General features: G+C 40.3%; 1 protein-coding gene across 2 annotated transcripts in view; it reads left to right on the top strand.

The window, feature by feature from the left end:
• Positions 1 to 25,112, top strand: part of CHMP3 (charged multivesicular body protein 3) — a 37,223-nt gene extending 12,111 nt beyond the window's left edge. The window contains exons 3-7 of one of the 2 annotated variants that reach the window (XM_074285671.1): positions 7,897 to 8,076; positions 20,735 to 20,856; positions 23,924 to 24,038; positions 24,126 to 24,271; positions 24,959 to 25,112. In XM_074285671.1, coding sequence (XP_074141772.1) covers positions 7,897 to 8,076; positions 20,735 to 20,856; positions 23,924 to 24,038; positions 24,126 to 24,271 — 563 coding nt within the window. In that variant the 3' untranslated portion in view covers positions 24,959 to 25,112. Of the gene's footprint in view, positions 1 to 7,896; positions 8,077 to 20,734; positions 20,857 to 23,923; positions 24,039 to 24,125; positions 24,661 to 24,958 lie in introns of those variants that run through there. The other variant, XM_074285672.1, reaches the window with a different exon arrangement.
• The last annotated feature ends 206 nt before the right edge of the window (positions 25,113 to 25,318 follow it).

Raw genomic sequence — 25,318 nt, 5'->3', positions numbered from 1 at the left:
GAAGGGGATAGAGAAGAATCATTAGTCACTAGCTAAGAAGCTAGATGGTGCAATGGTTAAAACACTGGACCCAAGTTCAAATCCTGCATCAGACATTTCTAACTGTATGATGTAGGGCTCTGTGAGAATCAGTTATAATTGTAAAAGCACTTAGCACAATTGAAAAAATGCTTGTTTTCTTCTTTCCTGCTGGAAAACTAGAAAACTTCCTTCCTGCTGGACAAAAAGAAAAAGAAAAAATTTCTCAGATATCATATTTCAAGAAATTTTTAATAAAAACTTCCTAGGGCCATAATTCATTTTCTAAAAGAAACTTTAAAATGAAAACTTAAGAGAACATCCTAACCCAAATTGGGAAATTCTAGGTCAAAGAAAACATACTCCAAGCAGCCGGAGACAAAATTCACTTTACCAAGGAGCTGAAGTCAGCATTCCTAAGATTTGGCAGCTACCACCAGAGGAAAGAAGAGCTTGGAATACAGTGTGGCGAAGGCAAGAGGTAGAACTTTATAACAAAGAATAACTTAGACAGCAAAACAGAATCTACTTTTAATAATGGAAGAAATAGGAAATTAGTGAAATAGAAGCACTTGCCAAGCATTCCTTTTTTTTTTTTTTTTTCTTTTTCTGAGGCTGGGGTTAAGTGACTTGCCCAGGGTCACACAGCTAGGAAGTGTTAAGTGTCTGAGATCAGATTTGAACTCGGGTCTTCCTGAATTCAGGGCTGGTGCTCTCTATCCACTGCGCCACCTAGCTGCCCCCCAAGCATTCCTGATGAAAAGAAGTATAATCAAATAAAAAAATTGAATTGTAAATACAAGAGTTAAGAGCAAGTCAACAGAGAGTTTACTGTTTGCCAGGCAATGTGCAAATGCAAGTATAAAGGCAATTCCTGTCCTCAGGGACCTAAATGGGGGAAGATAATATATAAAAGGAGGCTGTGCAGCAAGAGTGACATGGGGTGAGTGGAAAGATATCTAGGCAGGGTCATGGTAGAGAGTTTGGAGAGTCACAGGTAGACTCTTGGAGAGGAATAAAGGTTTTTTTCTGTAAAATGCAAGTTCTGGGAAGAACTAATCTACTAGAGGAATGGGCTATTCAAATAAAATGAACTTCTAGGGTGAGGAGGCTTCTGTGATGTGGTAGAGCAGAGGTCCTGAAAAACGAAGGGAAAGGTAAATTGAGTGATGAGAAGGAACTAAATAAGGATGAAGAGTTTTATGTACTAATAGGAGGAGAAAGAAGGGTCTTCTCAGAACCCTATCATCATGAGATATAGTCAGTAAGACAAAGTACTTAGAAGAAACTGAGAATTTAAATAATCTAGTTTCAGGGAAAAAAAAAAACCATTAAAACAAGCCATAAATGAACACCTAAAGAAAAATTTCCCAGGACTTGATGGATTTATGGGCAGATTTTATCATGTAGGCACAGAACAATTGATTCTAATATTACATAAATTGTTTGAAAAATTAAGAAAAGGAGGAATTTTATCAAATTCTTCTTTAATATATAAAGATATTAGTCTAAGTAAGGGGAAAAAAAACCCTATGTGCCAGTATTTTGTTATTGATATAACAATATCAATATTGTTATAAAATTTTAATGAAATATTAGCAAAGTCTACATTAATATAGTTAAAAGAATACATATACTATGACCAGGTTGGAATTATACCAGGAATTTAGTGTCGGTTCAATATGCATAATAGACTATATTAATACTAACAATAAAAATCACAATTACGTCAATAGATTCAGCAAAAGCTTTTGACAGAGTACAAACTATGTTTATTAAATATAAAAAAGTACAGGAATAAATGGTTTTTCATAATATGATCAATAGTATCTAAAACCAAGAGCTACCATTATATGAGGATAAAATAGAGATCTTTTCTGTAATACCAGGGATAAAGTAAGGTTGTGCATTTCCATTTGGCAGAGTGTCAGAAATGTCAGCTGTAGCTATAAAAGAGAATAAAAGTATCGAGGCAATAAGCCCTGGCCAAGAGAAAATACATTTATCACTTTGCATGTGATATCATTGGATTATTTATAGAACCCCAGATAATTAGCTAAAATTAATTGAAATAATAACTTGCAGGATAAAAAATAAATCCACACAAATCATCACTACTGCTGGGTATAATCAATGAAACCCATCAGGAAAAGATAAATTCCTTTCCAAATAACTATATCTGGTGTGACATATTAAGCAATTTATCCATCAAGATAGTATATATGCAAATAGAAACTCTTTTTTCAGAAATTAAGTTATTGGAGGGGCAGCTAGGTGGCGCAGTGGGAAGAGCACCAGCCCTGAATTCAGGAGGACCCGAGTTCAAATTTGGTCTCAGACACTTAACACTTCCTAGCTGTGTGACCCTGGGCAAGTCACTTAACCTCAGCCTCAGGGGGAGGGGAAAAAATTTTTAAAAAGAGTTATTGGAGATATATCTGTGTTATTGGAGAAATTGCAATTGCTTATGGATAGGCTAAATCAGTATAATAAAAATCACAATATTGAAATCAACTAAATTATCAAATTATTACTTTATAGTGTTTAAAAAATAATTATGAACCACAGATGGAGGAACAAGAGGTCATTTATCTCAAGGGAAATTGTAAAAAAGAATTGGGAAGGAAGTATCCTAGCAATGCTGGATTTCAAAATTCTATGACAAAGCAGGAGTCCTCACACCTGCTCTCATGGTTAAAAAGCAGAAACACCTCTATGGAGCAGATTTGCAATCTAAAGAAACAGCAGATAGAAGCTTAGTGCTCAGAGTGCACAGAGGCCCTAAAGCATTCTAAGAATTCAAGTAATTAAAAAAAACCCAAAAACTTTCAAGAAAATCCAAAGGCAGCCTGTAGAAGTTCTTTATAAACCAGTGCATCCCACCATCTATCAAGCTTTAAATGGTTACATGACTTTAACAGGTCATAGCATAAGTCAGAGGAGGGAGAAAAGAGACCACTTTTTGGATCCATGAACTGGATAAGAGTTCTCCAAATAAGGTCTGGAGAGGATAACAAGAGATAAAATGGAAAGTTTTGATTACATAAAATTAATGAGTTCTTATATAAACAAAACCAGCTGGAAACAGGTAATTGGGGAAGAAATTCTTACTGCAAGTTTCTCTGGTAGATATCTCCTATTCGCTAACTAAGGAACACATGCAAATTTATAAGGACAAGAGCCATTCCCCAAATTGATAAATGACCTAAGAATTTGTAGAGGCCATTCAAAGAAAGGAATCCAAGCTGTCAACAGCAATAAGATCATTCTTCAAATCTCTAATAATTAGGAAAATGCAAAATAAAGCAACTCAGATCCCACTTTGCACCCATCAGACAGGTAAAGATGACAAAAAGGGAAGATGGCAAATGTCAGAAGGGCAGATGCATTGTTGATGACATCATACACTGGTGCAGCCATTTCAGAATGCATTTTGGAACTTGCCCCCCCCCCAACCCACTGAAGTTGGCGAGCCCTTTTACCCTTTCTGCCACCGCAAGGTCTCTGGCCAAAGGGCCCACTGAAATGGGCACTAAGGTGGCTCATGGATATAATAGAAAATGTAAGAAATGGCACAACTCAGGCTGTCAAGAGAAATAGTAAAATGAACAGAATCAGGGGAACAGTTTATGCAATAACATAAGAATAACATCTTTGAAAAAACTAATCAATGGAACAATCGCATCCAAAGAAAAGGGGTGCACATGAGACAGTTTGGGACATGACCAGTGTGGAATTTTTTTTTTTTTTTTTTTTTTTTTTTTTTTGCTTAGCTCTACATATTTGTTATAAGCCTCCACCTCATCCACCACCCCTGCCAAGGGGATTGGAAGTTGGGTTTAGGATAAAATTCTCCCTTTCTCTCAAAATGAGAAGAAACTGGAAGGCCAGAAATAGCCAAACACAGGGTGGCATAGAATGTTAAATGTTGAATTTCTTATATGCTTGAACAGATCAAAGGTAAACAGGAATTTATATTTGATTCTGCAGACAGTAAGAACCTACTGCTGTTTTAGTACAGAGGAAAAAGTGTCTAGACTAGGCAGAACTGAGCCTTATTAGCCTAATAGATAAGATAGAATTGTCATTTCCAGGGGGATTTGTTACCACTTTTTCCAGATAGCTCAAATCCTGAGAAATAGCCTTTTGATGAGCCATTCTTACAGACAGCTCCCTGTTCCCATGAAGCATCTGGAGAAGGAGTAGGCTAGAAATGATGTAAGAAAATGAAAACTACATGCTCCTGAATGTTTCAGAATGTCCCATTTAGCTGGTATCGTCTGTTGTTCCATACAGATATTAGATGGACTTCAGAAGTCCTTTACAAAACCTCTTAGAAGAGAATGAGTTTCAGTTCTCCTTTTGTTCCTTTAACTCTTTTAATTCCTGTTTCTCCACTGTGATTTTGTGTTATTGACAAGAATTGGTAGACTCACCTATTCTAAAAATGGGACAGGACCTCAGAAATAGTCTGATGGCTAACTATCACAGAATCAAAGATTTATGACTGGTAAGGGATAGAATTAAATTTTTTTCTAGTTACATCTAAAAAATGTTTTAACATTCATTTTAAAAATTTGAGTTCCAAATTTTCCTTCTCCCTTCTTCCCCTCTTCTCTTATTGGGAAAGCAAGAAATCTGATCTAGGTTATACACATATAGGCATGTACAACATGCTTCCATAATAGCCATGTTGTGAAAGAAAACACAGACCAATCACCTCCTTCCCCTTAAAAAAAAAAGTTTCTGTCTGCACTTTGTTCTTTCTCTGGAGCAGACAGCATTTTTCATCAGAAGTCCTTCAGAATTATCTTAGATCATTGTATATTGCTGAGAATGGCTAAGTCATTGACAATTAATCATCATATAATATTGCTGTTACTATGTACAGTGTTCTCAATTCTGCTCATTTCACTTTGCATGAGTTTATATAGATCTTGCCACATAATTCTAAAAACATCCTATTTATCATTTCTGAGAGCACAATAACTTTCCATCACAATCCAACCACAATCTATTCAGGCATTCCCCATTTTCCCCAATTGATGGGCATCCCTTCAATTTCCACTTCTTTGTTACTACATAAAAAGAAAATTAGGAATATTTTTGTACATATAGGTCTTGCCCCCTCCCCCCCCTTTTTTTTTATATTTCTGTGATACAGACCTAGTAGTGGTATTGCTGGATCAAAGGATATATACCCAGTTTTATGTTTTTGGAGACATAATCCAAATTGTTCTCCAGAATGGTTGGATCAGCTCACCACTCCACCATCGGTGCATTAGTGTCCCAGTTTTCCCACATCACCTTCAGCATTTGCCATTTTCCTTTCTGTAAGGATTCTTTAATCTAATTCTCTCATTTTACATTAAGAAATAGATATTGATAGAGAATATGAGGTGGCTCAGTGAACAGAGCATCGGCCCTGAACTTGGAAGGCAAATCTGGTCTAGCTGTGTATGACCCTGGCCAAGTCACTTAAACCTGAATGCCTCCAAAATCCCTCCAAAACAACTAAAGAAAATAATTTGATGACACCTTGTTTTCTTCCTTTGTATGTGCATGTATTTGGCAAGAGAAAGATTTGGTATGTTATTGAATACTGTATAATATCTCCTGTGGACCAAAGGATCACCTCTTCTATCAAAATAATAGCTGCTCCTAATTCACCATCAGTGCATCACATGCTTTGTTTTTTGTTGGGGATGAGTTTTCTGGAGCCAGACAAGCTATCCTCACTTGCCTATCCCTCCACTCCCCTAGTCTTTCTTAAATTACTGTCTATTTTATATTAATATCAATAATATTAATCTATTCTATAGTTGTAGTCATTACATAGTGTTTTTCTCTTATATTTTATTTCTTGTTATTTCATATATCTTTCTAAATTCCTCGATGTTCCTCATTTGTTATTGTTGATAGTTATATCAGTTCTTCACCAGCTGTGACTCATTCATGTTGTTCATTTTTTTTTCCCCCAATGACAAAATGTTGATCTTTAATATATTTTCAAATGGATTTTTTTTTCCATTATAAGACTTTGAAATATTTGGTGTATTCCCAGTAATGCAAGGATTTGGTCACTATGGGTGTGGTTGTTTTTGTGATGTGTACTGCATTAAAGTTGTTTTAAAAAATTCATTTCTGATGTCTAATCAGGTTGATTAGAACTCAAGTTCTAATTAGATAACTCCAGTTATCTAATCCATTAATATATCTGCTTTTGTAAATTGGTTTTGTCCTTTGACCGATTATCCATGTAAATTTTAGATGTTAGGTTTTGGGGTTTTTCCTGAGCATAAATGTGATCGTTTGTGATCACCTTGGGGTAATTTATTTTTTATTTTTTTTAATAATAGCTTTTTATTTTTCAAAATGCATGCAAAGGTAGTTTTCAGCATTCACCCTTGCAGAACCTTGTGTTCCATATTTTTTTCCTCCCTTCTCCCCTAAACAGCAAGTAATCTAATAGAGATTAAACATGTGCACTTCTTCTAAATATATTTCCACATATACAAGAAAAATCAGATCTAAGAGGGAAAAAACCAAGCAAGCAAACAACAAAAAGAGGAGAAAATAATATGTTGTGATCCACACTCAGTCTCCATGGTTCTCTCCGAGTGCAGGTGGCTCTCTCCATCACAAGTCTCTTGGAACTGGCCTGAATCACCTCACTGTTGAGAAAGTTTTCATTATATTTCACAGAAATTTTTCTGATCAATTATTTCTCTTTTGTCTTGATTATACTGTTCTTAAAAAGCAGACCTTCATGCAGTCAGATTCAATAAGGCCCATTATAAATGCTGCCTGCCTCAGGCAAGACTGTAGATGCCCAGACGGGCCCTGAACTCGAGACTTCTAAGGCTTTTGACCAGCCTGGCTCCATGGGCTTGGTCAGAGACTAGGAGGGCAAGTGGTGCAGTAGGGAGAGTGCAGTGCTTGAGGTCAGGAAGAGCTGTGCTGGAGTCCTGCCTTAGGGACAGTTATTGGTCCATCTGACCCTGGGCAAGTCACTTGACTCCTTGTTGCCTCAGTTTCCCTGTCTGTAAAAGGGGTGTTTTGGATAAGAATAGCACCCACTTCAGCTGAGGGCCTATGCTATACAACCACTAGAAATTAAGACAAATGTAGACTGTCCCATAAGCTCTCCCAGACACTGACCTGATCCTATCCTCAGGAGTCCTGTGACCTTCGCCAAGTCCCTTCACTCAGTTTCCTCATTTGTAAAATTACAAGATTAAGCCAGATAGGATGTGCCTTGATCAGGCTCTAGTGGGAGTGTTGGGCCTTGGTTCTGGATGTAAGAAGGATTTGATCTAAGCTCAAGAGCATCCAGGGGTAGTAGGCAGGATGATGGGGGGGCCTCCTGCCTTAGAAGAATCCCCAGCCTCAGAGCTTTCCAAGACTTGTCTGCTATGTCATAATGGCGATTCATCTGGACTAAGCTCAGAAACCTATCATTGCTAAGGTCTCTTGAATCTCGAATAGCCCAGGAATATACAGAAATAGAGAAATATATAAAGTATTTCTATCAAGCATAGAAACTCCCTGTTATTGACCTTGCATTGTCTTCCCATTCAGAGTTCTAGTAGTTAGAGCATTTTTGTGATTTTCATAGTTTATATATTCTTTGGAATTGGTATCAAAACCATTGGTGCAGGATATACAGAGGCAGATCTGAAAATTGGCAAAGACTCATAATAGGATTAGAAAAGATGAAGATTATACTTTTTCAATTGTATGTCATTTATATTTCTGTATATTTATATAGTAACTCTGAAAATAAAAACTACAATAAGAAATTATCAATTTCAGCATCAGCAGTATCCTCTGCAGGCAGCCTCTGATTTTTGGGTTTCTATTTTGTTCAAAATTCAGATATCCAGAGGGAAGAAGAAAAAGTAAAGCGGTCCGTGAAGGATGCGGCCAAAAAGGGCCAGAAGGATGTCTGTGTGATTCTGGCCAAGGAGATGATCAGATCGAGGAAGGCTGTGAGCAAACTCTATGCATCCAAGGCCCATATGAATTCTGTTCTCATGGGCATGAAGAACCAGCTAGGTAAGAAGCACAGCCCTGGCCTTGGGGTGCCCCGGGACGACTCCTGGAGGGCTCAGCCGTACTTTGTAGGGCTTTCCTCTCTTGGTCAGTGGTGCTATAGAAAGCTTTCGCTTTCATTTTAATTGTTCTGAAGTGCAAGCATCCCTAGTTATTTTTATTTTTCAATCACTATCATTTATTTTTTCTCCACGCGACCTCTTTATCCCAATGTTAAAAGAAAACAAAGAAAAAGAAAAGCCTCGTATCAGCTCTCTATAGGCAAGTGAAGCAAGCTCCACACCCTCTTCTAAAATTGTCCGTCATGATGCCTCTTGAATCTTTCTCCTCTCTAACCGAAGAAGGGTAGCAGGCTCTGGAATTGGGGCTGGTCGTTGTTCTGTCATCATTATTATGTAAGTTGTTTTTTCACCTGCCTACTTCATTTTATATCAGCTCACGCAGGTTTTCTCCGACTCTCTGAACCCATCTTTTTTGCCATTTCTTGTAGCATAATAATAAATGATGACATATACCATAACTTCTTAGCTATTCCCCAATTATTGGGCAATCCCTTAGATTCCTGTTCTTTCCCACTCCAAAAAGAGCTGCTATATGTACCTTTTTACATTGGATCTTTTTCCTCTTTTTTGATTTTTTGGGGGCATAAGCTCAGTAGAGGCATCAGTGGGTTAGAGTTAGTACTTTTTTGGAAGTAATTCTATTGTTTTCCAATATGGCCACAACAAATCACCACTCCAGCTAACAATGTCATTTTCTATTTTTTTTCTTTTTTGTGATTTTTGCCAATCGGGCATTTCTAAATGGTCTGTATTCAGAAGTTCATCTCAAGTAGTTCTTTAGAACTCAATGTATTTAACCATTAGGATTAATGTTATAGATGACAATGCGAGTCCCAAACTAACCCTCAAAAGCTCATTTAATCTTTGATTTAACTGCATTATGGTAGTGTAGTACCAAACCAATTTGGGGGGGGAGCTCTAGGAGCAGGGGACCCTGAACAGAAAGAAAAGGAAAAAGAAAGTTCCACATTTCTTGAGCTCAAAGCCAACATTAGACAAAATTTGGAAGTAGGCAAAAAGCTTGTTTTTTGTTCCTTCTCATACCCCGTTCTGCACACGCTGTGGCAGATGGCCAGTGACTTGACTTACTATGCTGTGCTGCTTCCAGATCATTGCATCCCCAGACTTCCTGTGTCCTTTCCCCAACAACGTTTCTTACAGTGTCTCTTTCCTCCACAGACTTGCTGTCAGGTAGTAAAAGAAGCTGTCGTATTGAGTTAGTTATCACTGATATTTTAATAACTAGAACTCTCCCTCTGCCAGAGGAGGTAAAAGGAAAGGGGTAAGCATTTATACAGCGCCTTTAGACAGAAGAGCGAATAATGTCTTGACTTAATCATGATTTCATCCATCGTAAAGGGGAGGGACCAACAAGGGTAAATGCCGTTCTGCATCTGCATCTCCTTAATAAGGAGGAACTGGTTGTGGAGGGGCATGATGGGAACCTGGAGGAGGAGAGGAAATCTGACCCTGGATGGGCAGTCATCCTAGATTTGGGGGCAGGATTCAGAGGGGAGGCCCACCGGCCCAGGCAGAGCTTACGAGGCAAAGTAATGGAAAGAGGAATGGAAGGAGCATTTATGAAGCACCTGCTATGTGCCAGGCACTGTGTTAAGTAAGTTTCATCTCATTGGATCCTGTACTATTATCGTTTATTCCCATTTTATGGTTGAGGAAATGGAGGCAGCAGAGGTGAAGTGACTTGCTTGAGATCCCGCCTCCAGGCTGAGGCTGGATTTGGCCCCTCCTCTTTCCTCTCATTGGATGGCTGACTTGGGGGACTCGAAGCATTTGTCAGATGTGCCCCGAGCGTGCCCTGGTCTGAGCAAACTTTGTATTTGCTGCAGTTTCCCCAGCTGGAGGCAGGGTCTGTGAGCGTCACCTTGTGGCAGCTTTTCTGAAACTGAGGGGGGCTTCAAGCTGCTGGCCTGGAAGGCTGGGTAGGGCAGGGCCTAGAATGGTGAGGAAGGGGAGTAGGGGGCTACTGGAGGAGAAGCCCGGGACTGGCAGGGGCAGCTCCAGGCTCAGGTGGGCTGCGCTCCCCCAGACTGCTTCATCCTGCCCCAGAGCTGGATCTCGTCCTCCCTCCGAGGCAGGGCCAGGGGGGCTGAACTCATCTGGAGGGCCCCCTCTCTCCCCGGTTCCCTTTGCAGCATCCCCCTCAGAATGTTAGGAGGTCCATGTTTGTGGTCGAAGCACTTAGTGTTTCCTGGAAATGCCTAATTAATGCTTGTCAAGGGACAGAGTAGCTAACATTTTTGTGAAACCTGATCCTTATAGTGACCCTGTGAGGTAAATGTTACTGTGAGTCCCATTTTATGGATGAGGAAACAGGTATAAGGATTTAAGTGATTTGGCTAGTGTCTGTGGCAGATTTTGAACTCGAGTCTTCCTGATTTGAGGCTCTAACCCCTGAACCAGGTTCCTGTGTTACAAGATGGATGGTGTGTTAGGGGCCGAGGCCGTCCTGGGAGGGTTCTCGGCTGAGACACTGGAGGGCTTGGCCGGGCCCTTGTCCAGCTTGTTTGCCAGCTGAGGAAACTGAGGCAGACAGGTCCCTGGTTCTCTGTGGAATGCCGGGAAGGTGGGGGAATCGGGCTGGGCACCTAGGGATCAGGTCCGGGGGGGGGGGGGGTGAAGCAAATCTTTAGCTCTGGGCTGTTCTAGACAGGGGGTCTCTATCTCCCCCCCTCGTTCTGCAGATCAAAAAGTCAAGAGTCCAAGGGGTCCCCTTGAGGAATTGGGGGGAGGCTAGCCAGGAGGACGCTGTGGTCCCCTGGGTCTTAGATGGGAGGGCCTGGCCCAGGGCAGCTGATTGAAAGGGGTGGGGGCAGGGGCTGTTTAGCTTGTGAGCTTGGCTCAGTGAGAGGATGGCAGCAGTGAGCAAGCTTCCTGCCAGAAAGTGAACAAAATGTGAAGAAAATACATTTTTGAAGATGGCCAAGATGGAATCGGATTTGCCTGATTCTGCATTTTTTTTTACATTTTTTACAATTTATTTTCTTTTTCTTCTTCCAGTAGAATGGGGAGGTTGGGGGGAGAAAAATGCTTGATAACTGAAAAAATAAGATTTAATTTAAAAATGGAAATAAGAAAGTAGGGAGTAAGGAAGGATAATGAGTCTGAGATGTCCAGTGCACAAGTGAAGGCTGGAGGTCCGCAGAAAGATTAAGGGAGATCTGAAAATCATTTGCGCAGATGGAACTGAGCCAGTAGGAATGGATGTTGTCACCATGTGATATATACAGAGAAGAGAGAGCAAGGAAGAAGGGGGGACACCCATCGCTAGTGAACGGGAGCTGGGTGATGGCAGCCAAGAAGAGTAGAAAGAGATCAGGAGAGAGCTGCGTCAGAAAGACCGAGAGAGAAGTTAACCCTTTTGTGATTTTATTAGGTAGTCGTGATCTACAGGCACTTTGGACATTACTGAAACTAAGATTCTGAATGTTTCATGGTTTTTCTCTTCTTGTCAGTTTGAAATTCACATTAAGTAAATCTGAAGTACTGTAGTGATACAGAAAGATTTATTAAGATTTCCATAGCCAATTTTTCTTCATCCATCTAAATGAAGCCGCCATCTTTAGACTCTGATACTCTAGTCCTTGAAGAGGACATGAGGAAATGGAAATGGCACTAAACATATACATGGGAAGAATAGCTAACTGGACTTGGCCAGTTGGAGCAAAAGGATCCTGGATTTGATAAGACAACAATTCTGAGGACATTGAAGGGTTTGTTCTCAAGATACTTAAAAGAGAAGAAGATACCAAATATTTTAAGAAAAAATCTTAGACTTCATAATTACTGAAAAAGATGACCAAAATAATAACATCTTCTCTATGTGTTCTATTTTCCTATTCTTTACAAAGTTTCTAAGACAATGATTTACATGTACACCAGGGTGTCCTTGTTGTTTTATTATTTTTTAAAAATTTTGATTCAAAACATTTTTTCATTAATCATGTTCAGATTAAAAAAAAAAAAAAGGCAAGAAAAGTAAACCAAAAAAGTCTTCAGTCTACACTTTGAGTCTGTCAGTTCTCTCTGAAGATGGATTAACATTTTTCATGTGTGTTATCAGTTTGGGAATAGCTGAATAAGTTATGCTATGTGGAAGTAATGAAATAGCGTTCTATAAGAAATGATGGGCAGGCTGATTTCAGAAAAGCTTGGAAAGACTCACATGAACTGATGCTGAGTGAAGTGAGCAGCACCAGAACATTTACACAGTATATGTATGATCAGCTGTGATGTTGATCACAACAGTGCGGTGATTCCAAGCAGTTCCAATAGACTAGGATGGAAAATGCCATCCACATCCAGAGAGTGAATTATGGAGACTGAACATGGATCGAAGCATAGCATTTTCACCTTTTTGTTTGTTTTTTCTTTCTCCTGGTCTTTTTTCCCCTTTTGATCTGATTTTTCTTGCACAATATGACAGATATGGACATGTTTAAATTGTTGAAAGGATGTATATGTTTAACCTAATCAAATTGGGGAGGGAAGAGATAAGAGAGGGAGAAAATTTTAGAACACATACAAAAAAAGTAATATTGAAAACTTTTTTTTACATGTATTTGTAAAAATAAAATATTAGAAAAAGCATTTTTTATCATGATTCTTTAGAATTGTGGTGGATCTTTGTTATTGATCAGAATTACTAAATCTTTATAATATTGCTGTGTACATTAGTCTTCTAATTCTGCTCACTTTACTTTAAATCTTTTCATTTAGACCTTTCCAGGTTTTTCTGAAATCATCCTTTCATCACTTCTTATGCTACAATCATATTCCATTGCATTCATAAGCCCCAACTTCTTCAGCCATGTATTCTTCCACTAATATTGAATTGCTTCAAGTTCTAGAAAACCCCACTCTGCAGAGGTTAAAGTCTTTCTTGGATCACCCTGTAGGCAGTGGAGAGGTTCATCATGGGCATATGTGGGCTACAACAGATTCCTAATGGAGAGTTACACAGGAGAAACAAGGTTAAGGATATTATCACACACAGAAAAATGATTGAAGAGAAATTAGGCTGCCCAATAGTGGTAACAAGAAATAGCCATGCTTCATGAGTGGACCTTGCAGATTCGAGAAATAAAGAGATATTCCCACATCAGTGAGATCACAGTAAATAAAATGAAAATTGCTGTGGTACATTGTATATTTTATTCTTTTTATTCAAGACTGATATCAAGAAAGAAACACAGTACAGCATTAGTAAAAATAAGTGTACTAGCATGTGGCATCTCTGCTTTTGGCCGAGTTGGCAGGCTTGCTTTGAGCACATTGTAATGGAAGAAGTTGGTGGATGTGTCTTAGATTTTTTTCCAGATGGCTGATTTTTGCAGCCAGGTATTCTTAACTTATATTGCCTCTGCAATATCTGTTTTGGTTGTGTTTGTGTGTGCGCATGTGTGTACGTACGTATGTTGTTCTGTTCCAGAGGGGAGAATCTCTTGTTCATTTTGTTTCTTTTTTGACTTAGACCATTTCCTCTTTGTTTCAAACACAAATGATAGGTTTATAGATATGCTCAGTACATTAGAGTTTCCTTGTGGTTTAAGCAAACTAACAGCAGAGTGTGTTGGGATACAAATAACTGTATCTAGGAGTTTTTAGTTTGATTGAATTACATTTTAGAAGAATATAAAATGAAGGGCAGTCTGGATAAGGAAACCCAACCTTGGGCTTCTGGTACTCTTCTGACATATCAGTAAGAGTGTTTGAGTCAGATGTTCTGATAGGACCTTTCCTTCTTTTTCTTCATTGCTTGGCTTGCCAAGAGATCAAACCTATGTTCTCTCTTTTACAGATGAGGAAACTGAGGCACTGAGTGATTAAATGATTTGCCCCTGATGACCCAGCTAGTAAGTAATACTAGTAATATTAGCTAGCATTTATATAGCACTTTTAAGTTTTGCAAAGTGCTGTATCATCTCTCATCTTTACCTGAGTATCTGAGACAGGATTTGGACTTCGGTCTCCTAAGTCATGCTTGGATAGTTTTCAAATGGTAATAAAGCTAAGAGACTAAGCTAAAACATTGCATCCCAGAGTGGAATCCTTAAAGGGACTAGAGCATTGGCCTGAATCTGATAAGATAGAATTAACTTAGAATTCATATAAACGTAAATTTAGGTTCAAAAAATCAATCTTGTAAGTATATAAGTGACATGTACAAAAAAGTTTGTCTGAAAACTCTATTTGTGGAATTTAACTCAAATACTCAGCTAGATCTCCAAGTTCAGTCTTCTCTGTGTCGTCTTGGTCAATGCAGATCACTGCCCGCCTGCCCCTCTGGGATGACTCTTGTCTGTCATAGGGGGCCCAGCCAAAGTACTGGAAACCTGTCTCAGTTTCTCTTCATATCCCATGGATCCCAGTCCATCTTTTTTGATCATCCTCTGATGACATCCTTTACTCAGATTCTCCTTCTTAGTTTTTTTGTTTGTAATATGTTGCAGTGTGTTCCTGTCCATTACATAACTTCCCATTGCCCTTTTGAGTGGTCCTCATATTTAATTCTTCAGCGACTGTACTGTTACATGACTCCAGTCATTTAAAAAAATACTGGTACTTGTAATACTAAAAAGATGGGCCTTTGATTCATGGAAAAGATTAAAGAAATTTTATAATTTCTTAAAGACTTTCTTTTTCTAGTTCAATGAGTTTGGGCCCAACTCATTCACTGTTTGCAATGTTTATCCAAGATATTTATCCTGAAGAATGAATAGGTTGACTATCTAATTACATACATACCATTATCTGGACAATTAGATATTCTTCATGAAGTTTTCTTTTCCTTTATGTACATGAGCCAAACTCTTTCAAATGGCTATGATGAATTGAGGAAGAGTTAGGTAGCATAGTGGAATTTCCTTTTTGTTTTTAAATTTTATTTTCCATCCAAATTCTCTCTCTTCATCTCTTCCCATGCCCATTGAGAAAGCAAGAAATATAATACCTGTTATTCATATGAAATATTTGCACATGTTCCAAAAAGAAAAGGGGAAAATTATGCATCAATCTATACTCTTAATTCATTAGTTTTCTATGTAAAAGTGACTACCATTTTTTTTATCATGAATCCTTTGGAATCGTGGTGGATCGTTGTGTTGCTCAAAGTTATAAAGTCTTTCCCATTTGATTATCTTTACAATATTGCTGATATTGGGTAAATTGTTCTTCTTGTTCTGCTCCCTTCACTCTGTATCAAGTTTACATAAGTCTTCTTGTACTTATCTTAAAATGACCCCCTTTATCATTTCTTAGAGCACAATAGTATTCCATCTCAATCATATACTTCTAATTTATTACGCCATTCCCCAATTTATTGGTATCCTCTCAATTTCCTGCTTCTTTGCCACCACAAAAGCTGCTCTGAGTATTTTTGAACATATAGATCCTTTTCTTTTTAAAAATCTCTTTGGTATATAAACCTAATAGTGGTATGACAGGGTGCACCATAGTTTCAAATTGTTTTCCATAATGGTTGGACTAGTTCACAACACCAGCAGGGCACTGGTGTCCATTTTTTTCCTACACTCCCTCTAGCCTTGCCATTGTCCTCTTCTGTAATGTTTGCCAGTTTGATAGGATAATAACTTTAATTTGCATTTTCTAATTATTAGAGATTTAGAGCATTTTTTTCATGTGGCTATTGATAATTTTGATTTCTTCTTCTTCAAAAAAACTGCCTTTTCATGTCCCTTAACCATTTATCATTTGAGGAATGGTTCCTATTGAAATTTAAATCAGTTCCCTATTATATAAATTAAGAAACTAGATCTTTACTTAAGAAACACGTTGCAAAGATTCCCCCCCCCCCCCATTTCCTGCTTTCCTTCAAACATTGGTTGCATTGGTTTTGTTTGTGGAAAAAAAAAATTAATTTTATGTAACCCAAATTACCCATTTAATCTCACATTAACCTTTTTATTCTTGTTTGGTCATGAACTTTTCCATTGTCCATAGATCAGATGGATAATTTATTCTATGTTCCATTAATTTGCTTATATCACCCTTAATATCTAAATCCAGCAACCATTTTGAATTTATCATATGTGGTATGAAATGTTGGCCTCAGTTTAATTTCTGCCACACTACTTTTTCTAGTTGTTCCAGAAGTTTTTATCAAATAGTGAGTTCTTGGTCCATTTGCTGAGATTTTTGGGTTTATCAAACACTAGGTTACAGAGTTCATTTGCTTCTGTATATTGGATATCTAATCTGTTCCATTGATCAACCACTCTGTTTTTTGGTCCAGTTTCAATTTATTTTGACTATAGCTTTGTAGTATAACATGAGATCCAGTACTACCAGGGCTCCCTTCTCATTTTTTTTTTTCTCATCAATTCTCTTGATATTTTTTGTTCTTTAAGATGAATTTTGTGATTTTTTTTTTCTAACTCTAGTTTGCTAGTTTGATTGATTGGTACAACACCGAATGAGTAAACCAATATAACTAGTATTGTCATTTTTAATAGATAGGGTTAAATATTCTATTTCCTTTTCTCTTAATCTGAGCAATTTTCACCAGTTTTATTAGTATATAGTTGGACAAAACAGCTCCTAATGTTTTATGTTGGTTGGTTGTATAGTCACCTTTTTCATTTTTGATACTGACTGGATGTTTTTCTTCTCTTAGAAATCTGTTTTATCATTTTGTGTTGTTTTTTTTTTTTCCCTCCAAAATCAGCTTTATTACTTTAATGATTTTTCTACTTTAAACAGTACTGATCTTTCCTTTGGTTTTTAAGATTTCTCTTTTGATGTATAATTGGGATCTTTAGTTTGTTGATTTTGGGGGCTAATTTGGAGGTGATTCAGAAGAGGATGGATTGGAGGAGGAAGCTAGTGAGGGTGAGATGCTTGAAGAATGGACCGTTCAAAGTGTCAGTGACTTTGGACCCATGACCAGGAGTGACACTCAGGCTAGTTATAGAAAGCAAGGAGTCATCTGCCTAACAATCAATTGGTAAGCATTTATTAATTCTTACTGTGTGCCAGGCACTGAATGAGGCACTGTTGAGCCATATAGAATTTATACTGAGTGGGGATACAAATACTCAAATGGATAAGAATAGATCCTGAACCCCATTTAATGAAGAGGGCTGTGCGATGATGAATCTCCCACTAATGCAAGTCAGCACCTATGAGAGACCTCAACAAGCATTTATTAAATTCCAGGAGTAAAAAAAAAAGGCAAAATGCCCCCAAGGAGCTAAACCACTCAGAGGCCCGTCTGGAGGGAGGGAGGCAGAGTGATGGGCCCAGCTGAGAGGAGTCTTGGGACGGCTCCTGCATGTGGATTAGCTGCCTGAACCCACTGACTTAGTCCTTGGGAGGCCTCGTGTAGACTTTGCCCAGTTGTTGCTGATGCTTATTCTCCCTGGTATTCAAGAGCTTCTGATTGTTGGATTCAGCTTTTCAATCATGTCCACTTCTTTGTAGCCCCATTAGGGAGTTTCTTCCAAAGAAACTGCAGTGCATTGCCATTTCCTTCTCCAGCTCATTTTACAGATGAGGAAATTGAGGCAAAGTTAAGTTCCCATAGCTAGTGTCTGAGGCCAGATTTGAACTCGAAGAGATGAGTCTTTCTGACTGTGGATCTAGAATTGATATCTCTCCGGTGTCACCCATGCAGCCCTCTAATCATTGAAAATAAATTAAATTTATCTGCTTGAGCCAGGAAAACGTACACAGCGACTAAAGTTGTGTGATCAACTTTTTTCTTTTATTAAAGCTTTTAAAATTTTGGATTCCAAACATATGCATAGATAATTTTTCAGCATTAACCCTTGCAAAATCTTGTGTTCCAATTTCCCCCCCTTTCCCTTCACCCCCTTCCCTAGATAGCAAGTAATCCAATATATGTTAAGCATGGTAAAAATGTTTTGAAAATTAAAAAGCTGTAATTTTTAAAAAAAGAAAAAAGAAAAAAGGTTTGCTAAATCTGATATAGGCACACATATTTATATAATTATCTTGCTGCACAAGAAGTCAAATCATAAAGGGAAAAAAATGAGAAAAGAAAAAATAAGTTTTTAGTATTTTGGTTTGGTTTTTAGCATTCATATGCATTAGGAATATAAAACAGTAATTTTCTTTTGAATTAGGATTTTAATTTAAAATCAATCTTTATCATACATATATTTCTTTCCAAATGCACAGGAATTTTTTTGTCTTAAAAATATTTTCAAAGCCATCACTGGAATTATGAATTACTAATGAGTTTGAGACAGTTCAATCCTCTGACTCCTGTGGGTTGTTTGTTTTTTGATTCTTTTGATTTCTTCAATTTCTTTTAGGCTGTTTAATTCTTTTATACCTAATTTACCAAATTTTCACAAAGGAGGTTTCTGAAGAAATGTTCAGTCTAATTTTCTAATCTTGCCTCTAATGATTTATAAGAATGAAAAAGGTTTCTTTTCTGTTGTCTTAGAAACACTGGAAACTTGATTCTTTGCCTTTTTTCCATTTGATCCTGGTTAGACTAGTCAGGAGAATTGTACCTTTTGTTCTCTTTTTATATGCCAAAAAACCTGAGTAAGGCCATTTGTTTAGAGTTTTAAGCCAGTGTTTTAATCTCTGACCCTTGTTACTTCTAGTAAGTTGTAAGTACTTGTTACTTTTTGTACAAAATCCTTTCTTGAGGGTCTCACCTGCCACTCAGTATTTGGGAGAACGGTTGATAACCCCTGATGTTCTATAGTCTTTTTGTAGGCGCTCACTTTTCTATTTGTAATCTTATTTTTTTTCCTTGTGTAAATCGTTGGTAAAGTTTGAGACATTTTGTTGCCTTTGCTTTAATCCTCCGTTGGCTCCTCCCTCAGGATTCTCAGGGGCAGGATATTTGCCCTCCGCCCTTGTCTTTCTGTCTTCTTGCTGGTCCCCCCCATATGTTTCCAGTTATCCTTCAGGGTCTTCTTTCTTCTTAGGAGGCTTCCTGCAGGTGCACTGGCTGTGGGCCCCTCAGCTTCCCCATGGCCAGCCTGGACTAGTAGCAGTGCAGCATCTGGGCCCTGGACTCCTGTCTTTTCCAGGCTAACTGAATGTTGAATAAAAAAGTTTCAAGTTGTGGGGTGGGAAGAAGCACAGTGGGAGGCAGGAAGGCCTGAGTTCCGATCCAGCCTCAGACACTCAGCAGGGTATGAACCTTGGCAAGCCAATTAAGTGTTTTCATCTGTAAATTGGGCATAACTACCTTGGGTGATTGTGAGGATCAGTGAGATAACATTGGTAAAGTATTTCACAAACCTTATGAAGCACTGCAGAAATGTGAGCTACAATTATTAAAATTTTTCTAGGATTTGATTTAATTCAGGTACATCTTGGTACTTGTCCTTTGTTACAATTTATCTTGATACTTTTTTTTTTGCCCCAGTAACTCTTTATTGAGTCACAGCCAGAGACTATGCTCCTCCCAAGGAAAGCACAGGCTTCTGATGTTGTGAAGCACAAATCTTTTAAGGATAAACTTCCCTCGTTTATGAAAGGTCGTTGTTTTACATTTAACCAGAGATCTTTATTCCTGTGTCTTTTTCTACTTTCTCTTGAACTCTTACCAAATCTTCCTTCTTTTGCTTCTCTCAGAAGACTTATTTAAAATCTGTTAGTGCTCTATAGCCAACTGATAATTCTGTTTACCTATGTATTTTTCTCCCTTTTTTCTTGTCTTTATCAATAATTTCTTATATTAATGATGAATTATTTTATTCACTCCCCTTTTTTTTTGAATCAGTACAGGAATATTGTGTTAATATCTTATGTCATAACACAATCTGTAATTTTGTTTTCAAAGGATTTTTAAATTTAGTGGCTAGGAAAAAAAAATCTGCTTCTCTGTCCTTTTCTGGGCAGAAATTGAGTATATTTTAAAGCAGTAGTCTGCAAAATGGTGGCCTGTGCCTGCAGCCTTGGCACTGGGTGATCAGTCAGCCTCTCAGCAATGGAAAGTCACAGTCTCGTCTCTAACACACGTCTGGCCGCAGACCCACCCCCCCCCCTTCCTCCCCTTCCTTCTTTCTGGACATGACCTTCCCCCAAGCCCACGTGGCTCTGGTAAGGCCCCTGGAGAGTCCAGGCAGGGATTCGTTAAAGCCAGTCTCTTCTGTGTGGGACAGGGCCGAGTCCCACTGTGAGCACCGCGGACAGTCAGGGGTGGCCCCAGAGCTGTGTGCTCTTCTGTGCCGGAACCTGCCCTTCCCAGCACTCTATCACAGACACCACCATCTGCCTCCACCCCTCACAAGAGTCTCTAAATTGCCAAACCCAAAGGCCTGCCTCTCCGCGACCTCTGGCACGAGGGCCTTCCCCCTTGGTTTCAGGACCCTGCATCTCTTGGTTCTCCTCCTCTCAGTATGAGAGGGGAGGAATCTGTTCTCTGGGGTGACACCGACACATGGGACAACAGCCTCAAGGGGGATGGGCACCCCTGACCACTTTGGTCCCCGGGAACGGCCACACAGGGCTTGGACCCCAGAGACACGGGAGGACGCGAGCTTTCCGTGGGCGGGCTCTTCCTGTGTGCCCGCCATGCCCATCGGTCCAGAGCCCTGCAGCACTCATGGTGGACGTGCTTTCCCCCACAGCTGTCCTTCGCGTGGCTGGCTCCTTACAGAAGAGCACCGAGGTGATGAGGGCCATGCAGAGCCTGGTAAAGATCCCAGAGATCCAGGCCACCATGAGGGATCTGTCCAAGGAGATGATGAAGGTAAGGAACCCTATGGGTGGCAGGCAGGAGGGCTGGAGTCACACATGACACCTGCTGAAACCTCCGGGGTGCTGAGCGGGGCTCAACTTTGTCGTCTCCAGGCAGAGTCTGTGGAGCCTCTTTGGGGCAGCTCCTCCCCTTTCTGCTGGCTACCTGTCAGCATGCGGGCCTGGAAGATACCAGGGCTTTGCCCCAAGTCACATGCACAGCTAGGATTTGAACCCAGGTCTGCCCAGGGTGTACTCATTCTAGTTGTCAGCTTCCTTTTCCTCCTTTCTGATTACCTCATAATTATGGAAAGCTCTGAGTCCTCCATGAAGTGACGGGCCCCCCAAATAAAAATCTGTGGTCTGAAAATAAGTCTGTGAAATGGTTCTGCTCAGACATACTGGAAATACCTGTTATACTTTGAAACTTAAGACAAATATAAGAGTTAGGGACTTAAATAGAATTTTAGAAAAATTAAGAGGCTGTTAGGTCTGAGGTAATTAATAAATGGGGATAGGAAGGAATTTACTTCGCCTTGAGCTGTAATTGGCACCCAGTGTTAGGATATCATAACCATATCAAAAAGATTTTACTGATTACAGTTCAATAAAAAGGATGTATGCATTCTTTAGGGCTTTAGAATAAATAATTAAAATTTTGGAGACTACAAATTAGATTAAAAATTTTAAATCTTCATTCAAGAAAAAGACATTAACGAAACATACCCAAACTTACCGGGAATCAGCTAAATCAGAAATTGTACAACTCTAAATGCTGTCATCAACAAAAGAAAGAACAAATCAATGGATTAAATACCTATATTAAATATTTAAAAGCTATAGCTTTTAAAGAAAAAGTAAACAAATCAAAATTTTCCAACTAAATAACAAAGGCAAAATTCTGAAATTCATTGAATTTTAAAAATTGACGGCAATTTTGTGAGTTCATAAATAAAACTGATTTTTTAGAAAGGAAAAAACTGTAAAATATATTAAAAAGCTAATGTGATTTTTATAAAGGGGGAAACAAAATTGATTGTTATCAAAAATGACAAAGGAGAACTTGGAACAGTTGAAAAGGCAGAAAGGAAATTATTAGAAACTATTTTGCTGACAAAATATGCTTAACTTAGAGGAAATAGAAATATAAAATATCCACTTAAATAATCTTTTAAACCCAATATGGGGGGGGGGGGGGGGAGTTGAACAAGTCAGAAATAGAACTCCCAAAGAAAAAACTGCAGGACCAAATTTACTTGTTTGCAAGTGAATTATGAATATTGTATGTTCAAAGAATGTCCCAATATTATAGAGCCTTTTTACAATCATCAAATCAGTATTTATTAAGCACTTACTGTGTGCTGGGCACTGTGCTAAGGTACAAAGCAGACAGGAGGCCCCTGTTCTCAAACAGACCAACAGGAAATAAGGAAGGAGGTAGGGAAAGGAGGTGTACATGAGAGGGTCTCTTCAAGAGCAGGAAGACCTCTGGGGAGGGGCCTGGAGAGGGCTTTGGACACCAAACACAGCTTTGTCCTTGGTCCTGGTGGGGAGAGGGAAGGACCAGCATTGAGGAAATCACCTTTTGTGTCTGAAAAGGTGGATTGGAGTCGGAGTGGGCTTAGGTAAAGACCCCCAGCAGTTCAGATGGGAGGTGAGGAGGGTCCGCTGTGTCAGAGGTGACAGTGTGAGGCCTGGGCATCCACCAAGACAAGCAAAGGGGAACTTGAAGGGGAGGTAGGGAAGGAGACGCTGGGCCAGCAAAGGGATGGGGCGCCATTGGAGAACAGGGCCAAGACAGTTGTGGGCGGGGTTTGACCTCCCCTTTGCCCCTTCCTACCTTCTCTCCACCGGTATTGCATCACAACTGCTTCAGCCATTCCAGCCCCCTCCGATTGCTCCTTTCTGCCACCTCAGAAAGATTCGTCCTCCCCATCTCCCCCCGTTGAGTAAGTGCACATGTTCCCTCCGCTGGCTGCTCCAGGGAAGGGAGCTTCTGGCATCCTGTTAGAGGGACGGCTCCTAGGACCAAGGACTAGGAAGGAAGGTTCTTTGCCTCCCTCCCCTCCCTCCTCACTGTCCCATCAGGCTCCAGGGGGCCCCGGTAGATGCCATTGGAGTGGAAGGCCTGGCAGTTCCTTGGCCGAGCTCCCTTGGTTTCCCTCTTCACTTTGGAATTGCTGGCCTTCCCATCAGGGGGCCCCGATTCTGGCTGCAGCTCGTCCACTCTTGCTTTTCCTTTTAGGATCTGACTGCCCACCCTTCTCCTCCCCTTGTCCTCAGGCTTGGCTAAAGTCCTACCTTCACCCAGAGCCCTTGTGGCCTGATCCTTTCCTCTGCAGTCCGGGCTTGTTTCTTGTTTTCTATGTCCCATTTGGGGGATTCCTGGCACAGAGAGCCCCTGGAGTGGACCCACTTCTCCTTTTGGTAGTTTGTGGTGTGCCGTAGGCCAGTACAGACCCTTAGACCTCCAGAGTCAGACCTCATTTTCTTTTTTTTTTTTTTTACAGAGTATTCAATACATAATTTATTAAATGGAGAGATTTACTGGGACCAAATAGATCCACGGTTTGGTCCCAGGACTGAACGAGACTATCATCTCAAAGAATCTAGCCCTGTATGTCCAATAAGATTTTTTTCTTCCTTTTTTTTTTTTAAATTTTATAACATTTTTTTGACAGTACATATGCATGGGCAATTTTTTACAACATTATCCCTTGTACTCCCTTCTGTTCCGACTTTTCCCCTCTTTCCCTCCACCTCCTCCCCTAGATGGCAGGCATTCCCATATATGTTAAATGTGTTATAGTATATCCTAGAAACAATATATGTGTGCAGAACCGAATTTCTTGTTGCACAGGAAGAATTGGATTCAGAAGCCAAAAATAACCTGGGAAGAAAGACAAAAATGCAAACAGTTTACACTCAATTCCCAGTGTTCCTTTTCTGGGTGTAGCCAATTCTCAGACCTCGTTTTCTGTGGGAGACTATGACCCATTCTGACCCAGTAAGCTCAGTAAGCTGTCAGCACTAGTCCTGGGCTGTGGGGCCCAAAGTCAGGAAGGCGCTTCTCTGTTTAGGCGGGGATCATAGAGGAGATGCTTGAAGACACTTTTGAGAGCATGGACGATCAGGAGGAAATGGAGGAAGCGGCAGAGATGGAGATCGACAAGATTCTCTTTGAGATCACAGCAGGTGAGGGAGCTGAGGCCATCTTTGATCCAGTTGGGTGCCTGAGCCGGGGTTCTTTCCCTTTCTCTTCACAAGCTCTTTTCTTCCTAGGGGCCTTAGGCAAAGCACCCAGCAAAGTCACCGATGCCCTTCCAGAGCCTGAGCCTCCAGGGGCGGCCGCCGCCGTGGAGGAGGAGGAGGAGGAGGACGATGATCTGGAAGCCATGCAATCTCGATTAGCCACCCTCCGGAGCTAGGTGTGTGCGCCTGCCCCGCCAGCAGCAAGTGGATCTGGTTTGGCCAGTGGGCGGACCCCACCTCTAGCGACTTTCTGCATCTCCTGTCAAATCCTTTGTGCGTCTGTTACTGCATCACAGAGGATCGTTTCTGATTTCTGTTCAACTCCCTCGAGAGTCTGGGTTGGCCCGGGTGTGGAAGAGGGGGCAGTTAAGCCGAGATGACTGTTGACACGTTAGTATATATAATTTTGGGATCTAAAAGTGCTGAGAGGGGAGCAGAGTCCCTTGAAGGCAGGTAGTCTTCCCACAAAGCACTTTTAAGTCTTCTGCTGCTGCCTGAAAGTTAAGTCTTCTGTACATTTTTCTGAAAAACACTATAAATGGATTTTAATAAATTTCTGCTTTCAGCCTGGCCCTCCGTTCCTTCTGTTCTCTGCCCAAAGCTGCCAAGCCATTTCCTGGGCCCAGTCCGTCCCGAGAGGGGAAGGAGAATGCTTCCCTCTGGCTGATGGCCGCTGCTGGTTGTGCTGGGCACATGGGGCACAGGCTGCCAGTTGTGCCCAATGGAGCCAGCAGCAGGCTTGCTCCATCGAGTGCCCCCCGTCCTTCACTCCTCTTGCAGCCTCCCTTTCTGGCCCTGGGTGGGCTCAGCGTTGCTATATTCCCAGGACTGACTGTATGCTCTGCTTTTATTGTCTGGGATAGGGGGCTCGCTTTCTGCTCTGGTGCCGTGGCCTCTGGCTGAAGAAGGGAACAAGGCCACCTGCCGCTAGTCAGCGCTGGCAGGCGAGAAGCAGCCATTCATCCATCCGTAGCGACTGTGAATCAAGTTCCTAAATACAGCCAGAGATCAGTCATACCAGGGCCTGCCTTTGTTAGTGTTTCAGCACAGAAGGAAAAGCCAGGTGGGTTGTGCCAGGAGTGTCAGGTCACCCTGGGGGTCACAGAGGCCCTCCCGTTCTGACCGTCTGGGCCCTTGCCTGGACACTGTCTCCCAAGTCTCGAGACTTCCACCCCCATTTAAGGTGGAATCCTAGAATTCCCCTGTAGGGTGTTTCCCACCTC

Source organism: Sminthopsis crassicaudata, chromosome 2 (genome assembly GCF_048593235.1).
Source record: "Sminthopsis crassicaudata isolate SCR6 chromosome 2, ASM4859323v1, whole genome shotgun sequence".
Classification (NCBI taxonomy): Eukaryota; Metazoa; Chordata; class Mammalia; order Dasyuromorphia; family Dasyuridae; genus Sminthopsis; species Sminthopsis crassicaudata.
Note: the sequence above shows the minus strand (reverse complement) of the source record. Positions and strands in the feature narration are given on the sequence as shown.